General features: G+C 44.4%; 1 protein-coding gene, 1 non-coding gene and 1 pseudogene across 4 annotated transcripts in view; 1 reads left to right on the top strand and 2 right to left on the bottom strand.

Annotated features, from left to right (window-relative positions):
* LOC123389822 (ral guanine nucleotide dissociation stimulator-like) overlaps positions 1-18275 on the bottom strand; it is an 80688-nt gene that overhangs the window by 4520 nt on the left and 57893 nt on the right. For 2 of the 3 annotated variants that reach the window (XM_045072434.1, XM_045072433.1), the window contains exons 2-3: positions 777-894; positions 304-361 (exon numbers count right to left, since the gene is read on the bottom strand). In XM_045072434.1, the coding sequence (XP_044928369.1) occupies positions 304-361; positions 777-853 (135 nt within the window). In that variant the 5' untranslated portion in view covers positions 854-894. Of the gene's footprint in view, positions 1-303; positions 362-776; positions 895-1277; positions 1812-18275 lie in introns of those variants that run through there. The other variant, XM_045072432.1, reaches the window with a different exon arrangement.
* Positions 4314-4477, top strand: LOC123389838. Its single transcript, XR_006604473.1, has one exon. It is a non-coding gene; the product is annotated as a U1 spliceosomal RNA (small nuclear RNA).
* Positions 4334-18275, bottom strand: part of LOC123389823 — a 60329-nt pseudogene continuing 46387 nt past the window's right edge.

The raw sequence follows: 18275 nt of genomic DNA, 5'->3' as shown, positions 1-18275 counted from the left end.
ACACCACAGCCCAGGTGGCAGAGCCCTCCCCCAAGGAGAGAAACGTGGCCCAGCTTCAGGGCCTTGGATGTGCTCTGGCACAGCTAAGAGGCACCTCAGGAATCCCCGGTGCACCCAGCCCACCATGACATTGGTGTGAACAAGAAGGGATCACCAGGGTATCCACTGTGCTCACCCTCCTCCAGCCCATGGGCGGGAACCCCCACATATCCCTCCTCCCCTCAAAGTCCAGAGGAAGGAATGGGGCTTCCCTAGGACGGTTCAGAGGGGTGGGCATCGCCTAGTCTCCTCAGTAGTAAGTACCTTATGGCGTCTCCCTCGAAACATCCTGAGGCATCGCGGGGGTGGTTTCAGCCAACTTCTGCAGCATGGGAACAAGACATTTTCCTGGGGGTTCTGGTACCCAGAGCCCCGGGACGTACGTAGACAGGACGAAAACATCTTTCTGTGTCAGACGTTTCTGTCCAAATAGCCCTGATACCGGACTAGAGTGTGGGTCCTGGTTGCAGGGGTTACAAGCTGTGGGCCTTTGTGATCCAGGCAGTGACATCACTGCCTGTGATCCCCTACCGGGGCCCACTCCTGGTTGGACCCCTACATGAACAGTGCTCCGGTCTGCCATCTCCTCATCCCCCTTCTGCATGCAAGGCCACATCTTATCTGTACACAGTGACCCCAACACACCCCTCGGAACAGGCCCCCAGGGAAGGTCTGGGAGAAGCTAGGTCCCCAGCTTGCAAACACACCTGGTTTCAGACACAAGTCTCTATACTTACCTGGTTTGGACCTTAGATAAGCCGTTGTGCCTGACAGGGATGGTCCCTTCTCTGCAAAATACGGATGATTCCAGCATGTCTTTCTATCAGATGTCCACAGGCATAGGTTGGATAATAGCTATGATGTTAGAGGAGTGCTGTCACAGGTAGGAAATACCTCCCACCCAATTTCCTCCCTCCTATCAACTTCTTGGAATCTGCTACTAATCAGATCCCACCCCACAGTCCCTCCTGGGGTGTGTGTGTTTGTGTGCACAAGCACACTCGCTCCTGTGTGCACACATGTGTTCATCAGTGCTCATATTCTGGAGTCCCAGAAGACGACAGCCCCACTTACAAAGGGCTGAGTAGTAGCTTCTCAAGAACTTAGGCTTCGAATTTTCAATGAAATCCCTTAGTAAGGGACTGACCTTGGCCCTTGGCCCTTGGCCCTTGGCCCTTGGGTGGGAACAAGTTATGCGGATGATAGGGCTATGGATACATCCAAGGGGAGGCACCTACCTGAAGGAGCCTACTGCAAAGTTTCCATCGACAGCCAGGTGCATGATTGAAGCACTTAGGTGTCTACCCCTGTCTGGGACAATCCTGGCTTAAAAGTGTTCAAGGGGTGAAGTGGGGTGATATCCCAGGGGTGACAGCATGATCTCAGGATCCCGGTGGTCCCCAGAAGACCAGGTGGGGCCCGAATGCTTCAGAGATCCCAGACATCAGTTAGGGAAAATGGCTGAAAACCATGAAGCTATGTCCTGGCTTTCTACTCTGTAAAGCCCTGTACTCCGAATCACAGCATAGTTGGGTGATCACTTTCCTGGGAGAGGTCCAGAAGAAGCAGGAGCTTGGTGAGACCTCTGACACCTCGCAGGTCTGGTGTTGGTCTGTGTCACTGGAATCCATAGAACCTGGAGTGGGTGGTTCCCACCTCCTGGGTGGCTCTGCTGGTTAAGCAACTGCTTTCAGCTCAGGTCATGATCCCGGATTCCTGGGATCGAATCCCACATAGGGCTTCAGCTCCATGGGGAGTCTGCTTCTCCCTCTGACCTTCTCCGCTCTCATGCACTCCCTCACTCAAATAAATAAAATCTTTAAAAATAAAACAAAACAAAACAAATTGGAATTGGAACTCAGTCACGTGCCTACGATAAAAAAATGCCTCGTCCCTGGCAGGGTGAACGCAGAGTTCTGACAGAATCCGAGGAGATAAGACCGGTGGAATGTTTTTTTCTGTGCGGGCTCACTGAAGAGCTGGGTGTGAATTTTCAGCTCCACGGTAGGGAGCAGGGTGCGGTGACAGTCACCTCAGCCATTGGTGCTGCAAAGCCTTCAGGGAGTAAAACAGCGGCACTTGCTGGAACCCAGGGCCCGTCTCTGCTGCTTGGGCCAGCTGCAGTCGCACCAGGGGAAGTCCACCTGAGGATCAGGGCAAGAGCCCCTCCCCTAGAAGGCCATCACGAACAGCTCACCCCTCTCAAGTTCACTGATCAGAGAGGGCTGCAAAGCTGCAGAGCTCAGGGAAATCACTAGGTAGCATTCTTTGTATTTTTATTTTGTAGGCTTTTGTTTATTTTTTTCAGGTTTTTCTTACTTTCATCTCCTTTTAAAGAATTCTTATTTGAAAGAGAATGTGTGGGGGGGGTGTGGTTGGGCAGAGGCAGAGAATCTTTTTTATTTATTTATCTTTTTAAGATTTTATTTATTTATTTGACAGAGAGAGATCACAAGCAGGCAGAGAGGCAGGCAGAGAGAGAGCGGAGGAAGCAGGCTCCCCGCTGAGCAGAGAGCCCGACGCGGGACTCGATCCCAGGACCCTGAGATCATGACCCGAGCCGAAGGCAGCGGCCTAACCCACTGAGCCACCCAGGCACCTCAGAGGCAGAGAATCTTCAAGCAGACCCCCTGCTGAGCACAGAGTCCAACTCAGGGCAGGATCCCAGGACTCAAAAGATCAAGACCTGAGCTGAAACTCAACAACTGAGCCACCCAGGCTCCCCTCCAAGAGTAGCCTTAAGTCAGAAGAAATTAAAATTAGATCAATCCTAAATATGCATGAATTTTTAAAAAGAGTAGGAGAAGGAAGAGAAAGAAGAAAGCCAAGAGCAGCGAGAGAGTAGTCAAGGAGTAATATGAATTTTACTAAAGTGTGGCATGAGACAAAACTAGAAAGAAAGAAAGAAAGAAAGAAAGAAAGAAAGAAAGAAAGAAACAAAGAAACTTTATTAGTAGTATCTCTGTGGTATGACCAAATGTGCTTTGTTTTTATAATACATACTTGACAAAATGTCTTCCTATTATTTAAAGCATGCATGAATTATTTCAATTTTAGTTTTAATATTTAAAGAAAGGGTGTTATATAATTTACTTTCTCAAATGTCTTAGGACTTCTGGCAGGAATCCTCCTCAACCACGCTGCATCGCCAAAGGTCTTGGAGGTGATCCTTGACTGTGTTCTCGAACATGAACCAGTAATAGTCGACATTCCTGCATCGTGTTTGTTTCTGTTATTGTCCTTGCCACAGTGAAAAGTACTTATTAATTTTCTTATGTACATATTAAGTGTCTCTTTCTGTCTCACTTATCAACTCCAAAAGGGCAGTCACCTTTTCTGTTTTATTCACCAATATATAATCAATTGCCTAGCACAATGACACATGAGGTAGGAACTCAATAAATACCTTTGAATGAATAAATATATAAACCAAGAAAGTGAAATCGTATCACAGAGTTTGGAAGTGTAATCGAAGTGTAATCGAAAATGTATAAATGCAAATAAAAATTGATTCATTGGAGCAAATGGTTGCCAATTTGTCATCACAAAATGGGCCATTAGTGTCCAAATTGTTTTTTTTTTTTTTACTGCTTTCTCATTACTATTTTTCACTAAGATTTGCTATTCCCAAAACATAGCCGTATCATCTGGGAAAAGAATAAACAGTTGTTTCTGATGTAGTGTAAACTCGTGAAGCAGCACGAAGGTGAGGCAATTGATGCCCCCAGAGCACACCATGTCAGGAGACACTCACGCCTAGGTTTGCGCAAGCCTCATCCATGAACCTTCATGACCCTGAGCGAGTGCCTCCTTAAATTTTGTACCCTAGGGGCCTCCCTTGTCCCATTCTGGCATCTCTGTTAGTTTATCTATTATTTGTTCTTTCTATAAACTTATCCTTGGAAGAGAAAAGAGTGCATGTCCAGGCTATGTCAGCTTGCCAACAGCAGGTTCATGAATGTCCTTCTTTTCATACACAGATTTCTTTCCCATCTCTTGACTGCCTGCCAGACCCACAGAACAAAACCTCCAGGTTGGTTAGGGTGATCTCTTTCCTTTCCTCCAGTCCCATACTGCTCTTTGGGACCAAACTGACTGGCTGCACTAAACATTTTTGTTATCCAACCTTAGCTGGTGTGTAATGAGACTTGTTACTCTGCTCTTCATCACTCTGTGCAGGCCAGAGTTTACCAATGAGGTGCTGGGTCTCAGTGCATAGACCCCTTTCTGTGCCTTCAACATACTTTATGTTAACTACTTCCCAACATTTAAAATTGCCAATTTTACAGGGGAGATACCATGATCACGAAGGTGGTTTTCCCAGGGCGAGGCTTATCCATTGCACTCCGGATGTGCTGACCCCTGCGATTTCCCCAAATGTGGGAAACTCGACTGCATAATTTGTGGTAGTGGGGGACTGCGTTCGCGCTTTTCCCTGAAAAAAATAAAATAAAATAAAATAAAATTGCCAATTTTACATGAAAATGCAGATGTACAAAAATCTCAAAAATGGAAAAAAAAAAACACATTTTTCAAAAAGATTTTCTTTTCTTCATTTTAGGAGAGAGAGGATGTGCACGTGCATGAGTTGGAGGAGGGGCAGAGGCAGAGGGAGAGGAACAGACACCTAAACAGACCCCATGCTAAGCAGGGAACCCTACATAAAGCTTAATCTCACCACCCAATCATGACCTTAGCCAAAACCAAGAGTTGGTGCTTAATCAACAGAGCTGCCCAGGTGCCCCATACAACACATTAAAAAAAAAAAAAAAAGAAAAAAAAAAAAAAAAAAAATCTAACAAGATTTTTCTCAGTGTCTGTTTGTTAGGAAAAAATTTCCATGCCCCTCACAAATTAGAGAACTGGTTTAACATACATCTCCTGGAGACTTTCTTAACTTGGTTTGCTGACCTTCTTCGGGATGGGTTCTAGCAATTTGCTTCCACACAGCCTCTTTCCTTGCTGAATATGCATCAGCAAATGCCTTCTGTGTACATTAACACACTATTCCTCAAATACTTTCTCTCTATCTATACACAGGATATGGACTGTATATCTGACTTTGTTTGGACGGATCGGGCCATGGAACTAGTTCTAGCAATGAGTGACGAGTAGAAATTTTATGTTTCTTATGGCTGAGCATTTAATTGTTAGTGCGAGCCTTTAGAGATCTCATTTTCCCTCTTTAGTGACAGGGAACATGGAAGGTAAGTGAAGCTTTCCAGCCTGTGTTCCTCAGTGGCTTTAATGAACAGAATTCCCTGTCATTTTGCAATGGACATGTAGTAAGACCAAGAAATAAACTTTTGGGGACACTTGGGTGGCTCAGTCAGTTAAGCCACTGCCTTCGGCTCACGTCATGATTCCAGGGTCCTGGGATTGAGTTCTGCACTGGGCTCCTTGCTCAGTGGGGAGCCTGCTTCTCCCTCTGCCTGCTATTCCCCCTACTTGTGTTTTCTTTCTCTCTCTCTGACAAATAAATAAAATATTAAAAAGAAGAAAGGACGAAAGAAAGAAAGAAAGAAACTTTTGTTGGAACTGTTTGTTGTCACCACAAAACCTAGTCTATCTTGACTGATAGGATGCTCTTGGTCACATCTATAGTTTTGTTTCACCTTTCAGATTTAATCAAGCCCAATGTTTTAAGAAAATCAAAGGCAATTATGTCACAGATTGCCTTCTCAGAGTTCTAAGATCTGAGCAACAGAGAGAAAAAATAGCACCTGATGCAGCTATGTGGATGAGAAATGAATTTATAAAATTGACTTTCTATTCCAGAATGTTCTTTGCAATGATCATTGTTTTTCCTTTCGTAGAATATTAGGCAATTGTGTTAAACATGAAAATACACTCAGAGGTTTTTGTTTGTATTGTGTAAGTGATTTTCAGTATCATTATTAGGATTTTATAGAAATACTTTTGTAATATGTGTGGTTCCTATATTTCTTCATGAAATTTTATTAAAATCCAGTTTTTCCCAAAGAAACACATTTCTATTTAATGATGCAAATCAATGGAAAAATAAGATGTGACACTCCAAAATTCACTTTACATGTCACTGTTAAAGGCATATATCTATTCCAAATGAGGAGATGCAATTCTAGTTCACATAGCCTCAGAAGTAATTAGATACTTCAACTAGTATTAATAATGCTACAACTATTCACGGGCGAAGATCAACAAACCCAGTCACACCTAGTTGAGGTGCTTTGGAATCAGAGGCAGAAGAGGGAGCAAGATTATGTGGGTCCCTGTTCTCTCTGCATACTTCAGAGGAAGGCCTGCTGGACAGGGGGCTAAGAATGGACTTGACCATAGGGTTGGGTTCCTTCATAGAGGTTGGATTCCAATGCCATGGGAGGGAACATGGACAGCAGCCCTTTCTCAAGGACTCCAGTGCCAAGCAGAGCAAGCTTGGGTGCCAGATATTCAGAGGACTGCTGGTTCCTGAGGAACTTGGGGGCCCCAGTGCAACTGAAAATTGACAGTGGGTGCAGCTTAACCCATTGGGAGAGGTGTAGCCACGAAAGGACACTCATGCAACAACCTGACTGCCCATACCCACACTGCCATGTCGTAGGCACCCATCACAGGCTAGCCAAAAATCTAGGTGCTTTATACTTGCTAGCTCTTACCTTCACTATCACCCTTTAAGATGGATATAAATATTTCTAATTTTACAGATGAGGAGAATGAGGCTCCAGGGAAGTTAGGTTACTTATCTAAAGTTAGCTGACTTCTAAATGGCAGAATCAGGATTTAAACCAGGTTGTGCTCTTTTCCTCTGTGTTTATTTATATGATATGATATTACCTGATACGATATTAAATAAATACAATAGGAAAATGGCTACTGAAAATACAATTCACAGTATTTTAAAGATACATAACTTTTTAAATAATCACTATATTGATCAAACTCCATCTTCAAAATGGACCCTCCCTTCCTCTAGCCAAGACACCAACAATGATGACACCTCTATTGATTTTTGCTAAAGAGTGGCACTTGAGACATTGGAGAGAACCTGGTGCTTGCCAGAAGTCAAGGCCTTGCACCGGTTCTGAAAAGATCTAAAAAATTTGAGAATGTGGAGTTGGTGGTTGTGGTGGTGGTGGTGTGTGTGTGTGTGTTTATGTGTGTGTGTGTGTGTTGTAAGGAGGGATTGCCAGAATTGGGATTACAGTGAATAGTGAATGGTCTTGACTACTTTGGGGCATGAGATAACTCCAAATCCAAGGGTTCCCTCAGAAAATCCAGGGCCATTCAGATGGCCTTAAATATTTTGAAACGAGGGAGAGTACCCAAGACAAAGAGAGAAATCACTGGAAGCTCCTGTACTGACCTGTCAGGTCTCCTAAGACACTTGCAGCCAGTAACTACCCATAGTGAATTCTGAACTCCCTCAGAATTCAGGGGTGCAAGCTGAGGTTTAGTGACCTCTAAGAGCTGAGGCTCCAGCCAGGTGGGACATCTCCCCCACCCACCACAGGCAACTGTGTTCTTTAGAAAAGAGCAAGGGGCAGGAGCTCCAGACACCTGTTAACTACAGCCTGTTCTTCTCACGCCTCAGAACTCCATACATAAGAAAAATAAACTGGGTCATCGCTGCTGGTGTAGGGACTTTGTGTCAGGTTTTAGGGGAAAAATGATGGGCTTTAATGTAATGTAGCAGGATGATCTGTCATCATTTTCTGGAAGCTAATTATAAGCCCGAAACCAGAACATCGCCGATTTTGGAATCTCCTCAGAGGATAACAGAAAGCTGACAAAGGCTAAATGGTCCAACATGCTGTGGCCTATATTCCTCAGCTATAAAATAAGAATATACGATGACTTGTTTGAAACTGGGCCACAATAACATATTGAAAGGTGTCATATAAACACGGAGCTGTAGAATCATGGACTCTCAGAAGGCCGACAAGAGCATTTGGTTCACCCTCCATTTACAGATAAGCACATGCTTATGTGGTCCAAGCAGAGGAGGGGCTATTCTCATTTTATAGTGCTTCCAAGAAGAATTCACACTGCTGTTAGTCTATTTTGAAAGTCCACATCTTAAGAAATGCCTCCCGATGCTGTCTTAATTTCCACAGATTGCATCCCTTGAACGACCTCTTCTAGCGTCATTGGGCATCCCTGGTACCCTTGTTGGACTCACTGTGCTGAGTTGGGATATCCCTCTTGTTGCTGCCCCAGGTAGGGGCCATGCCTCTGAGGCAGGAGGTCAACATCTCTGGAGAGAAGAGGTAATCCCAAGATCTTCAGCAGGAAAGAAGAACATGGAGGGTGGGGAGACAGCTCTGGCTCTCGGGGCCACAATCCCTCAGGAATAGACCTCGAAGCCTCTACAGATACTTAACGGACTCCCAGAAGGTAAGGGTTATCCAAAGGTCTCTCCCATGGGGGCAGTCCAGGAGCTAGGTCAAGAGGTGTCCATGCGAAGGACCTCAGGACAAACAGGTGATGGCTTTATGTCATAAACCAGACTATCAGTGTATATTGCTAAGTGTGCTTTATTGTCCCAAGACTTTACTCCAGATCCCCCGGGGCAAGAATTTTCTTTTCTCTTCTCCTAGAAGGGAGATTTGTGGAAATGTTGGGCTGCACTGTATCATAGCATTTCTTCTGTGAGAATATTGGCTGTTTTCCCATTGATCATGCCGGCGCAGATGCTTCCTTGTCCTTCTCTAAGCTCTTCATTCACTCAACAAGCATTTCATGAGCACTTACAATGGGCTAAGTGTTGAGAATCTAGCTGTGAGCACAATACACCTGGTATCTGTCCTCAGGGAGGGTACAGTGGACAGAGATCAGACTCCCCCGCTCCTGAGACTGGGATCCTCCTATCTCTTCACTGCCCCTCCTCACATTCCACTCCGCCCTCCGACTGGGACACTAGCTTACTGACCAGGGTAAAGTATCCTCTCCCTGGAGATTTCCTGTTGCCTACACCAGGACCTTCTCATTGTATGTGCTCTCTTCGTATCTCTGAATGCTGGGGGACTCCCAGGAAGACAACCCTGCACTTGCTAGGTGATGTTCGGAAAGTACATGGTTCATTCAGCAAGTACCAGACTGTTAGCCAGCTGTGTGGATGCTGGGCTGCTTCTGGACCAGGAATTAATTGCCCCCGTCAAGACTGGCCGGTTTCAAGACAGTCCTAATTGACGAGGGAAGCTCACTTGGCTGCTATGAAACTAGCCAGATGCCCACTGCCGTGCCCTCAACAATAAGTCACGTTCAATTCCAACTCGCCAGATGCCCACTGCCATGCGCTCAACAATGAGTCATGGTCAAACCCCGGATGTTAATGAAATCACAAATCTGGATGACGCTCTTGACACCTTGAACGTGAATGCTAAGATAAAGGGCCTTGGTAATAGGACTGGCCTTTCTGGAACACCACTAAGCCCTCACCAGTCAGGTTCCAGCTGCCAAAACAGGGACCTCATAACCGGCTTGCTGTCACTCCAACCCCAGAGCTTAGCATCATCTGGCAGGGGTGGCATGAGAGCTAAACAGATGACATGGGATAAAACAAGGCAGGATATTTCAGAGGCAGATAATTTCCAGGTTACCTGTGCACGTTTTGCCTTTTGACTTCTCCCTCTTCCCCCCTGCCCCGACTTTGCCACTGCTGCCAGGCTGGTTTCCTAGAAGGGAGCAAGAAAACAATTTTATTTTCTAGGAGCACCCCTGGTAAGTGTTTAGAAAAAGTTCAAAGTTAAAAATTGCCTAAATGAGGTTTTGGAACAACCTCTTTAATGATAATGACCCATATTTTCCTGGTTGAATTCCTCGAAAGCCCTCTGCCTGTGTGAATACAGCCCTGGACAGGTGGGAGCGGACGGCAGGCAGAGGCTTTAGGAACTCCCGCTCCATAGAGTATCCTATGATGTATGGTGGGTGTATTCCCAGAAACCGCCCCCCACCGCCTCCCGCAAATGTTGTGATACAGTTATCTCATGGAAGAGAAAAAGTACCGGGGAAATCAAGCTACCTGACTAGGAAAGCTGGCGGTTTTCTTTCCTTTGATCTGTTTCTTAGGAAAAAAAATTCTTAAAAAAAAAAAATCCCAGAACGTCCAGTATAATAAGCCTGATTAACTATAGTATTACACGCTCACTAACTAGCCTCAGGCAAAGTAGCAGCCTTGAGCCTGAGACTTTCTCTCAGAACCTCTCCAATCCCAGCATCTGTTGTGCTTGCTGTCACCTCCAGGGTAACTTCAGCATTTCACCTCCTCAGGTTCTGAACCAGTCCCTCCCTGGCCGCAGAGCTCGAGGCAGCTGGTAGAGTGCAAGCCAGGGTATGAGGAGAAACATTATTTCAGATGGAACAAGTGTCTGATGGAAAGCTTACACAATTGCAGCCGGTCCTGGACAATCTACCTGATCGTTTCACCCCCAGCCAGGTGGGTGTTCCAGAAGCAGGTGGCGCTTTACAAGAGAACAGCGCGATGGCATGAAATTGCATCTCCTGATTCGATTCCCCCCTAAGCATCGCTTGCTCATCCCACCAGTGACGGTGGACAGACCCGGTGGTGCCTCCCACCCCACTTTCAGCTTAGTCACCCCAAGTGATTTATATAGGCGAGACCACCCTTGTCTCCAGATAAAATAAGGAAGGGAATCTGATGGGTCTTGCGGTGTCCTCTGCTCGCTGCCACACCCCTTCCTGTTCCTTTTCCCTTCAGTCTAATGAATTGTTTGTCTTTCTTTTCCTCCCACTCAAAAATGCTCATGCTTATGTGTGGGGATTTTTGTTTTGTTTTGTTTTTGTTGTTGTTGTTGTATGGTTTTTTTTTTTATCGTTTCCAATAGAAACCATACACATTTTCCAGGACATTTCTCCAAATTTTTTTTGCACTAAGGCCTGACTTTTTAATAGAGTCAGAAGTGGTTCTCGTGTTAAAAACAGAGGTTTCTGGTTTTCATGGGCATTCAAAGCTAAATTCTACACTAGATCTTAATGAGATTCTGAATCATAGTTTTAATTTTGCTTGTTTAACCACTTGTGTTGTTTTGTTACTGCTCTAAGAGTTTTCAAATACGTCCAAAGGAGGGTAACCAGAAACAGTCCATGTAAGAGACAGTTCATGTAGGAGACAGAGTAAGTCAAGCAGAGACTATCTGAACCAAACAGCAAATAGCACTGAAGAGCCAGTCAAAAGTGCGGCTCTAGGGGTGTGTGGGTGACTCAGTTGGCTAAGCAACCCGCTCTTGATTTCTGCTCAGGTCCTGATCACAGGGTCTTGGGATTGGTCTCAGGCTCTGTGGGGAGTAGGCTTGGGATTCTCTCTCTACCTCCCCCTCTGCCCCTCACCCTGCTCACAACAAACAAACAAACAAACAAACAGTAAATAAAGGTTTTTTTAAGTGTGGCTACAACAAATTATTAAAATTTTTAAGAAACGAAATTAGATAACCTGAACCCTCTGTTGTAGGTATATCGGTCATGGATATGAAAATGTGCTTAAGATGCATAGAAAGGGAGCCTGGGGATTTGCTCAGGAGTAACTGACACTAGTAAGAGATTGGGAGCCAGTGTGGGGGCAGGAACTAAAAGGGAGTCATGGTCCTCTAAAAAATAAAAATAAAAATACCACATGGTCCAGTAATTGCACTACAGGGTATTTACCCCCAAAAGACAAAAATACTAGTTCAAAAACATGTACACCCTATGCTTATGACAGCATTATTTGCAAGAGCCACAATGTGGGAACAACCTAAATGTCCACTGATAGATGAACGGATAAAGAAGAAGTCATACATTAAGTGGTATATATCAGCCATTTAAAAAATGAAATCTTGCCATTTACAACAACAGTGACGGACCGAGAGGGCATTATGCTAAGTGAAATAAGTCAGACAGAGAACGAGAAATACCATACGATTTTATTTATGTATGGCATCTAAAGAGCAAAACAAGTGAACAAACTAAAAAAGCAGGAAGAGACCCATAAATATAGAGAATAAACTGGTGGTTGTCTCCACGGTGGCGGTGTGGGGGGTGGGGGGGGGAGGGAGGGCAAAATCATTGAAGGGGAGCGGGAGATACAGGCTTCTAGTTACGGTGGGAGTAAGTCACGAGCACGAAAGGTACAACGTAGGGAATGGAGTCAACCGTACTGTCATAGTGTTGTATGGGGACAGATGGGACCTCTGCCTATGGTGAGCATGGTGTAATGTCCATTGAATCCCTATGTTGAACTAACATATCACTCTGTGTCAACTATACATCAGTAAAAAAGACGAAGAGGAAATGAAAAGGAGGGCACCTGCACACAGAGGCAGGCACAGAGGGAGGACCAGGGAAGACACAGAAAAAGCCTTCTAGAAGCCAGGAACAGCTGAGGTCACTGAAGCCAGGAGAGAAACAAGGAGGATTTGTCCCCCACAGCCCTCGGAAGGAACCGATCCAGCCATCCCCTTGATCCCAGACTACGGCTACCAAAGTGGGAAGACTTCTGTTGTTTAAGCTGGAAGAAAATAAGGTGGCGGGGAAGTGAGTGAGATGTGACTTGGATTACTGCTATGTCACTGGATCTGTCCTAAGAAAACTGCGATACTCATGTAATCCACGTGCGTACACATGCTGACACACATCGGCAAACATGGATACATATGTGTATAAAAGAGAACAGTAACCTTAAACTTTATTATACTTCTGCAAAAGTCCTATAGTAGTATAATCACCCCTAGAGGCTCAAAATTCTTACTATGCTGAAGCTTGTGGGCTTCAGAAGGCTTTGTCTTTCCTTATTGCAATGGTTCTCAGCCTTGGATGCTCGCTAGAATCAATGGGGACATTCAAATCTCGATGCCAACGCCATATCCTAGACTAATGAAGTCAGAATCTCTGCGAGGGAAACTGGCTCCAGCTTTTGTTAAAGCTCCCCAGGTGATTTCAATATGTGACCAAAGTTGAGAACAAGTTTTACTCTGTAACCCCTCAAAGGGAGGGTCTATGTCTGCTTTGTCTTTATGTCCTCACAGACCTAAGTTAGTGACTTACATCAATATAATGAGGAGATCCGGAGCCTCCAATATTCTCAGAGGGAGAAAAAAAGTCCTAATAACCAGAGGTTAGTAATGCGTTAGGACTAACGCACGCAGATTAATAAGTCCTAACACCGTTTCTCCCTCTGTCCCTCCCTCCCCACTTGTCCTCTCTCTCTGCTCTTGCCCTCTCTTGAAAAAAACAAACAAACAAACAAAATAAAAAAAAATATGCAGTGGAATATTACTGATTTACATCAGTGTGGATGAAACTGGAGGAAATTGTGCTCAGTGAAATAAGTCAAACAGAGAAAGACAATTATCATACGGTTTCACTTATTTGTGGCACATAAGGTATAGCATGGAGGACATTAGGAGAAGGAAGGGAAAAATGAAAAGGGGGAAATCAGAGGGAAGATGAACTAGGAGAGACTATGGGATCTGAGAAAACAAACCAAGGGTTTTAGAGGGGAGGGGGGGGGGGGGGATGGGTCGGCCCGGTGATGGGTATTAAGGAGGGCACGGATTGCAAGGAGCACTGGATGTTATACGCAAACAATGAATCATGGAACACTGCATCAGAAACCCATGACGTACTGTATGGTGACTAACATAACATAATAAAAAAAATTATAACAGCAAACAAACAGATAAGTAAAAGCTTAAAATAAAGCAAAAAACCTTAAGTGTCTGCCTTCCGCTCAGGTCATGATCTCAGGGTCCTAAGATCAAGACACGTATCGGGCTCCCTGCTGAACGGGGAGTCTGCTTGTCCCCCTGCCCCTCCCCCCAACTTGTGTGCTCTCTCATTCTCGCTGTCTCTTGCAAAAATAAATAAATAAAATTATGAGTTCCAACAGACAGCATCATGCCCTTTTGATGCCTTCAGGATCTGCGTCTTTTCACACACACACACACACACACACACACACACACACACACATCTGTACACACACAGTCCTTTGCTGGGTATCTCCTCAGAGCCTGAGAATTTGGTGGTGGCGGGGGGGGGGGGGGGGGTTCTTTGGTCAGGTGATATCCCAATAGAGCAAGGTGAAAGCCGCCAACCAGCTGTGTCTCTCACTGATGTCAAAGAAAAGATTGTAAATGGATTTCTAAGTCACTGTTGAGCAGAAGGTGTCTTTGGAAGGACCCCTCAGCGTCCTCACGACTGCTTCCCAAAACGGATTGCATTACTCCTGAGACATTGCCCAATCTTATTTGGGACAGTGAGTTCCTCGGGACATAGCAATAAGTCCTTCTGAAAAGAGAATTTGGAAATTTGAAGTTCTTCAGATATATTTGGGGTTTTTTTCTTGAAAATGGTGCCAAAGGTTTCCTCTACTACTCCTGGCACAGCTGGTGTTGATGGTTGTGGTGGCTTCGTCTAAAATTTTGTGCTTTAAATGTTATGATCCTTGGGCGTACCAAACCTGTTATAAAGTTCGTACTGGGGACAGAGGGTCCATATTAATTAAGCAGTTGGGATTACCCACATTTGATATGGTCCTCTGAACAGCTCAGGTGGTTATATTAATTGCTTAGCTGTTGATCTCTTGAAGACAAGATTTCAGCGACAGAATTTCTGGTGTTTGAGTAGATTATAATTCCATTAGAAATACCCCTGTAATATATTAGTAAGGTACTTTTAAAAATAATCTACATAGCATTCTATCTTGTGTCTTTCTTTAATTGGTATGAGATCAATGCAGCATTATTTAAGTTCAAATATCTTGAGGTGTTTTTTTTTTTTTAATCCCATTAAGCGATAGCTTCACAATAGATTTTGTGAAATCCTATTACTCACAGAACCTCTAAAATCAATGTTCCTATGTATTTTAAAAATCAAAAAAAAACTTCTAATTATTTGAAAAAGTGATTGCATTTTACATCACTTAGGGGCATGTATATTTTATGCGTTTATAATTCCAAATATAGAATAAATAATTCTATTAAATCCCAGTATTTTGGAGAAAAACAACATTAGTCAGCTCTATAAATTATGGCATGATAAGTCGGATTGTTCCCTCTGTAACAGTGTAAGAGTTGCAAACTTTTCATCAAGACAGGAACAGAGAGAGAGAGAGAAATTCAGATGGGGGAAAACTATGACCTCTTTGGCATGTCTCTTTTCAGGATGACATTTCAGAGCCCATCTCTGCTGGGCTGGTGTCTGCCCACCTGGCCACACAGTCGGGTTTGTTTTTTGTCAGCTCTAGCCCCGATCCGCGTCATGCAATGCACACATTTCCTACTTCATTCATCAGTCGCTCTGTCATTCATGGTCAGAGTGGTCTCTCTCACAGTGATGGCTTATGGAAGTTGTGCTACGCCACGCCTTCCTTTCCCTCCTGCTTCTCTCCTTTGAAGTCCAGCCCACTGGCCCCTCCCTCCCTCCACTGCTTGCTTTCTCTGGCTTCAGAAATCCTGGGACAGACTGAACGGGAATTTGCACCAGAGCCCCAGGATAGGAGAAGCACCTGTGCCCAAGGATAGGTTAGGTTAGCACCACGGTCACCAACATACACCTGGGTTGCCTCCTTAAACTGCTTAGTCTCTAGCGTGCTTCCTTCAATAAAGACACCATTCAACAAACACTGGAAAAGTACATGAAGGAAGAATAAGCCAGCAGCGAATTGTGACTTTGTGTTCATGGGCACATTTAAGAGTGTCTGAACAGCCCCAATTCTCTGTTTGCTCTGAAAGTTCAGGCAGTTCCTCTTCCTGTGGCCTTACTTCTCCAGGGGACTGAAAAGATCCAAGGTAGGGATCAGTCCCTCCCCCTGGGACAGAAATTTCACATATGGTACCTCTGTTCATTCTCAACATGACTCTCCCTTCAGAGAAAAGAACCAAGGCTCAAAGGGGTTCAATCCACCCAGCAAGCAAGTGGCAGAGCCAGGACTCAGCCCAGAGCCGCCTGGTTCCAAAGTCCATGTCCCTCCCTCCCGCCCCCCACCCACGTCACTAGAGAGGGAAATGCAGTGTGTCTGTGCCAGCCTCGTACCTACACATTACGTGAAGGTTGGGATGATAAGGAGCCCGACAATGAATGACCAGTACCATTACAACACTTTGCATTGTCGTCTTGGATGCTTTTATTACATATCCAAAAGACAATTCATCAGGCAGAATTGTATTTGTTCAGTATTTCACTTTCAGTTCTGGTTTGTTTCCTTCCTTCCTGCCTTTACTTGTGTCCTTCTCGCCTTCCTTCCTTCCCGCCCCTCCCGCCCGCCCCGCCCTGCCTCCTGCCTTCTTTCCTTCCCGCACCATCACATTGTCCCGGACTGTAACTAAGGGTAAAGCAATTAGGCTTTACTCTGCCTGTTTAGGAGATGCAGTCCCTGGTTCCTTACAGAGAAGTCTTCTTCAAGACAACCGGGTGGCTCAGTCAGTTATGTGTCTGTGTTCAACTCAGGTCATGATCCCAGGGTCCTGGGATGGAGCCTCACATCAGGTTCCCTGCTCAGTGGGGAGCCTGCTTCCTCCTCTCCCTCTACTGCTCCCATGTTTATGCTCTCTCTCTCTGTCAAATAAATAAATTCCTGTTTTTTTAAAAAAAAAATCTTCTTTACTAAAGAATGACAGCTTCCAAAGATAGAAAAAATGGTAGAATTAGGAAGTCACCATTTTGCAACTCCGCATGGAAAAACTGATTCAGGTAAGAGCCATCAATGAATGCTGCAAGCATTGGGTAGAAGATTGTGGGGAGTAGGATCTTTGGACATTACCAAAGTATCACCCCACTGGTGACTTGCCAATTTTAAGAGAACAATATACTATCACAAAGGCCAGTATTGGTGGCTGACAACTCAACCAAGGATGAAAACTCAATAGTATGCACACCCTGGTGTTGTACCCCCGACTCAAAGCAGCAGGAAGTATCCAGTATCACCCAGAGTATTTGTTCCTGATATGTTTAACCTGCACTTAACCAAGGTTTTAGACCTAACTTCCAGTGTATAGGAAAGTCGATAGCTAGAATGTGGAGGTAATGACACTACAGGGAAACAGTTAGACTTGTGGGACATTTTACAAGACAAACTGGCCTCGTCTCTCCAGAAAATCAATCTGATCATGGAAAGCAGATCAATGCTTGCCTGGAACAAGGAGCAGAGGGGATATGACTACAGAGAGGCACAAAGGATCTTTCTGGGCCAACAGAAATCTGCATTTTGATTGTTTTTTATTTGATTTGATGGGACAGTTACATCAGTGCATACAGTTGTCAAAATTAATGAACCAAGTTCACTTACAGCTGAATTTCTAAGGTCAAGTTAAGCATTGATGCAGATGATTTTTAAAACAAAAACAAAAATATCAGTGTCACAGAAAAAAGTGAAGCCATGGGTTGTCTTTATTGTCTTGACACAGTATTTAAATTGTCTAAAGACCCATTACAACCAGATATAATAAGAGAAGTTCAGCTAGATCTGGGCTTGAAGAAAAAGGGGACAGCTAAGAAAGACATTTTGGGGATAATGCAGAGAATTGAGGCAAACTGGATGCTAGATCATCCTGAGAAATTTAAAAAACTTTTTCTTCTGCTTTCTGGTGGGGTAATGTTCTTATTGTTAGAAGATACTTGTTGAATTATTTAGGAGAGAAGGGTGATCATCAATTGCTATACTAGAAGCTATATGAGGACATGTAGAAAGAGAAAGCAAAGACAGCATAAAGTTATCAATGGTTTAATTCTGCAGAAAGAATTCACTGATATTTATTATGCTAGGCTTTCAACACTTCTGTCCTTCTGAAATTTCCAAGAATAAAAATGTGGAAAACAGTGACTGCCATGTGAGTGGTGATGGCTCTTCTGGTTTGGAGGCAGTCTTCAGAGAGTCTTCTGGCCTTTGGTGAGATTATCTCTTATGGTAAGGAGCCACCCCTTTCCATGGCTACTCCTTCAGGGCACAGGACACGTGCATGTCCCTAGAGAGGCCTTTGTATCCTACTCTGTGACCTAAAGGGCTTCGGGCTCCGCCCACCATCCTTCACTTCTCCCCACCACGATGCTGTTGAGCAAATACGCGTGAACGGTTCTGTTAACTGCTGGAATAAATATTGCACCCTCCACTAAAAAGAAAAGATAAGTTAACTCCTGGAATCTCTCCATGAGAGAAGAGACGATAGAAGAACATAGATCAAGAAGCTTTAAACACTTGCTTAAAGTTGAATGGAAACATACGTAATATGTACTTTGAAGGTAGGAGTTCTCTTTCAACGTCAACT

This window comes from Mustela putorius, unplaced genomic scaffold, assembly GCF_011764305.1.
Source record: "Mustela putorius furo isolate JIRA1106 unplaced genomic scaffold, ASM1176430v1.1 tig00004036_pilon_pilon_pilon, whole genome shotgun sequence".
NCBI classification, from domain to species: domain Eukaryota; kingdom Metazoa; phylum Chordata; class Mammalia; order Carnivora; family Mustelidae; genus Mustela; species Mustela putorius.
Note: the sequence above shows the minus strand (reverse complement) of the source record. Positions and strands in the feature narration are given on the sequence as shown.